General features: G+C 29.4%; 1 protein-coding gene across 1 annotated transcript; it reads right to left on the bottom strand.

The window, feature by feature from the left end:
- Positions 1–255: 255 nt before the first annotated feature.
- LOC127265106 (probable purine permease 5) lies at positions 256–3,377 on the bottom strand. Its single transcript, XM_051294798.1, has 2 exons — positions 3,208–3,377; positions 256–1,481 (listed from the first exon to the last, which is right to left on the bottom strand). The coding sequence occupies exons 1-2, from the start codon at positions 3,242–3,244 to the stop codon at positions 409–411; spliced, it is 1,110 nt and encodes a 369-aa protein (XP_051150755.1). The 5' UTR covers positions 3,245–3,377; the 3' UTR covers positions 256–408.
- Positions 3,378–4,673: the final 1,296 nt, after the last annotated feature.

Here is a 4,673-nt window from a genome sequence, read left to right as displayed (position 1 = left end):
AATTCAAAATTTTTACTATTCAAATTCCAATTCAACGTGCAAACTCCAAACAAACATACCCTATTTTTCTGTTTGAAATTTTTAGGTAAGTTTATTTAGATATAAAGACAAAACTAATAAAATTTTATATTAAAATAAATAAATAAAATTTCAAGTGATAATATTATAAAAATTTTATTAAAAAAATTAATAAGAATAATAAAAAAAATAAAAAAACAACAAATTAATTAGTATTTATTAAATAAAATAATAAAATTTGAAATGAATAAAATTATTTATAATAAATAAGCACAAAATTTATTACACAATCATATCATTGTCCAATAGAGCAAATACATTCTACATATGGCAAGTACACACCTCTTTTCCGGCATCGATATTTAGCATGATAAGCGATTACAAGGAGCCTTAACTAGTCGGGTAATGCCCGTATATATAACAGGCAAATCCCCATAATGTAATAACCAAAGACAAGATCTTGAACCCGCTCATCGGATCGTTCAACAGTATAACAGCCGCAACGGCGGTTAAGGGCACCCGCATCGAGTTTAGGACACCGGCGAGCACAGTCGACGCCAAAAACAGGACAGCCGTCGCCCCGAGAATACCGAGCTGAAACGAGACGAGTCCCCATATAAGAACCGAGAGGTACGAACTTCTACCCCCGGCAAAACTCTTCGACTCGGAAACCATCCCCGAAAAGCCGTCGTTTATTATAACCCCGATCGTAGTAAACACGAACGCGAAGAAAGACACCATCACCTGCTGCTCCAATACGACGTGAAACGATCTTCTCCCGAGCAATTTGACGAAAACGAGCTCGGACAGCGCAAAAATAAGCCCGTGTAGAAGTGACGCCAGAATGTTCCATATAATACCCATCGCGTATTGACCATCCGTTACGCTCCCGTACCTGTCCGAACCCGAGTCGAGCGCGATTATAGCCATCGAGGCGGTGATGATGAAAATCGAGTTCACCGTGCAAGAGTTGATCTTGTTCTTGACTATGAGGTACCCAAAGAGCACTGAGAAGATCAAAGAAGTCGATCCCAACAATGAAGCTGTGGATGCCGGCAAATATGCGTATCCGTACGCATACAAGAGGTTATCGGCAGCGCTTAAAAATCCCAACCCGACACACGAGACGACGAGTTTTGCGCTCAGAGGAGTCGGAGAATTTCCCGCGACAAAGTACATAGGGATCAGAACTAGTAAAGGAATAGGCCATCCGGCAACGGCTACCCACGAGATTATCCATTTGCTCGTCCCGCCATTGGAATAGTAAGCTCGCAACAGAAGAGCTGACGCCGGGAATGCCACGAGCATCGCTGCACTGCTTAGAGATAAGAGAATCCAATGCGAGATCGGCTTGCTTTCGAACGTTTTTCTAGCCATTGTCCTATAGGCCACCACTCTCCCCCACGCCGATACCCGGCCTTGCCGAGCCGGCCGCGGCTCCTCCGATTCTCCGGCTTCCATTTCTTCCCTCGGGAATTAAGAATAACAAATTAGGTAATATCTATTTATATCACATCAAACAACTATTCAATAATCCAAACCCAAACCTACAAGCAAATGCACCCTAAGGCTCAGTTTACTCAATACATTTTTAAAAAATTTAAACATTTTGATATGGTTCTTCACATTTTTTTTAAATTTGAAAAGTCTCTATGTAGACTAAGGGGTGTATTCAATTGGAATTTTAATGGATGTTTTTTGAATTTTAAAAAGTTTATGAATTTATGTGGATTTAGAAAATCCATAGACTCTAGACTGAGTTTGATGGATTTTAGTAATTAATTTAAATGGATTTCTACAAATTTTATTGAATTCTTTATGTATTTATATGAATTTTGTAGGATTGTAAAATAATATTTTTATTAATATATATTAATTTTATAAATTTATATCAACACAAATTTTATAAATATAATATATAATTATCAATAAAATAAAATTTAATATTAAAAAATAATACATAATTATGTAACCTTTTTACATAAACAAATAAATACGTATATAAATAAAATAAAAAATATAATTTACAATTTTTTTAAAAAAATATTAAAATAAATAAATAAATAAATATAAATTAACGGTTCAACAAAAAAATATATATTTAAATATCTATTTCACCGTCATCGGAATGATAATATAGTGTATTCGATAATTGAAAAAGAAGAATTACACCGAAATGACAATATATTATATTCAATAACTAAAAAGGAAAGACGATAGTAATACATATTAATTATGATAATAATATTTTTTAAAATTATATTTATAATATAAAAATATATATTTAAAAAAAATCATAATAATTTGCTAATATATTTTAGTTTTAAATTATTATTTTTATTAAAAATTATAATAATATTAATAAATATTACCAAATTATTTATCATAAGAACAACACTAAGAACAACAACAACACCAATAATAATAAAAATAATAAAAATAATTATTATGAGATATTTCATTCTATACAAAATTTTCACAATTTTCTATTAAAATTCATAGTCTTTCAAAGTGTATGGATCGTTGAATATCTAAAAATTTTAAAAAACTTTGTATTGAATTACTCAAGATTTTAAAAGACTTTTAAACGTCATATTTTAACTTTTAAAAATGTTACTGAATACACCCGAATTTTGAAAGTACAACAAAAACTTACAAACTCTAGATTGAATCCACCCCTAGGTATAAGAACTCAACAGATTTTAAGTGCAAGGGACTCAAATAATGAGAATAATCAACAGTATGTGTAGAAAGTTTTAGCGCAAACAGAAGGAATCATCATCGCAATAGGTATGGAATATTTCACAGCAGATCAACAATGGAAGCAGCTTAGGATCAAAGCAATTACACTAAATAAAAAAAAAAAAAAATTCAGTGAGAAATCAGGTGCTAACCACAGATGCAATTCAAACACGACAAAACAGTGACCAATTATCAGAACTCCATAAACATACACAAATGGTGGGCCGTACCTTTTCCACTAAAGTTGGGCGAATAAATAAATTCAAAAGCACCCAATCGCAACCATTTAATACAGAAATCACACACAACCGACACAATATACAGTTATTCTATTCGCAGTTTAATAATTTCCCCAACATTCGGTTCCGAAATCGTAGCCACAGAAATTCCTCAATTAACGAACCAATTCACAGTTTCACACCAACAGTAAATTGCTATTAGGCTAACCTGATGAGACGAGTGGTTGGTTCATGAACTCCGACATCGTTCTCGCTCGAGGACTCGATAATAACTCCGGAAGAAGAATTCGAATGGATTGGAATTGAATGAATCAGATTCAAGTTTTGATATCTCTGTGTGAGGACAGTAATAATCTCTCTGGCTACACAACAGTGGCAGTCTGAATTCATGTCGTCGTCGTGGGGTAATATATAAATGCATTCAAGTAAAACGTGAAGAAAATAGACCGATAGGAATGCTTCGACGTATATTTATTTATTTTATCATTTTTAAATTTGAAAACTCATGTTTGAGATTTTACTTTTATTTTTTGTTATATACTCATTCCCTTCCCTCCCGTTACATATTTCTTTTTATAATATTTAATTACAAAGTAAATATTTTATTTTTTTTTTACAGATACATATACTTTATACCGCATCATTATTTTTATATAAAAAAAAAAATAAAATAAAATAAAGACAAAAATATTATTATACTATTTTTAACTATCTACTATAATTAAAATACTATTATTTTATAAATACCGCGCCAAAAGTAATTGTATACTTTATATGTGGACGGAGGGAGTATTATCTTTGTAAATTATACTCTTTTCGTCCCCTTTAAGGTCACATTTACGTTTTGCATCATTTTACTTAATATTAAAAATATTTTTATATTTGTATAATTTATTATACAAATTTCATTCTATTAGTATTACAATACACTAATATAAGTGTTCTTGTAATTTTTCTTAATTTGTACATATAATAATTAATTCAAATATTAATATGCAAAAAGTAAATGAAATCTTTAGAGCAGGACGGAGGTAATATATATTTTTATTTTAAATTGTTCAATTACAAAATAACTATTTAAAAAATATATTTTTTTTATAAATATTTCTATTTTATTATACATTATTATTTTTATATACTTTTAATTATTCATTACAATTAGTATTATCATTTTTTAAATTTTGCGTCAAAAATAAATATATATATATATATTTTTAGCTGAATGGAAATAGTACTTTTTTTTTCATATAAATGCATTCAACACGTTACTCTTTTTTTACATTACATCGGGTGTGTTTTTTCTCTATTTTTCTCGCGCTTATTTTTTTCAAAAAAAGCATATTCATTATTTTTGTATTCTCTACCCAATTTTTTATACCCCACATAAAAATAAATAAATAAATAAATAAATAAATCCTTTTTTAACCATTTCACAAAACAAACACACATTCAATACCTACAAAAAATTTTCAACACATTTTTCAAAAAAAATAATATATTACACACTCTACTTTATTTTCATTATATTATCTACACAATTTTTCGTACCTAACATAAAAAAAATATCAAAACACAAAATAAACACATTAAACTTTTATTTTGTTTTGAAAAAAAAAAATTATTTTGGTTCCATATATATCACAATTATCGATTTTGCTAATAGAGAATTTACAC

Source organism: Andrographis paniculata, unplaced genomic scaffold, assembly GCF_009805555.1.
Source record: "Andrographis paniculata isolate CXL003 unplaced genomic scaffold, ASM980555v1 Contig71END, whole genome shotgun sequence".
In the NCBI taxonomy this organism is placed as follows: Eukaryota; Viridiplantae; Streptophyta; class Magnoliopsida; order Lamiales; family Acanthaceae; genus Andrographis; species Andrographis paniculata.
The sequence above is the reverse complement of the archived record's forward strand: the minus strand, read 5'-3'. Positions and strand labels throughout refer to the sequence as shown.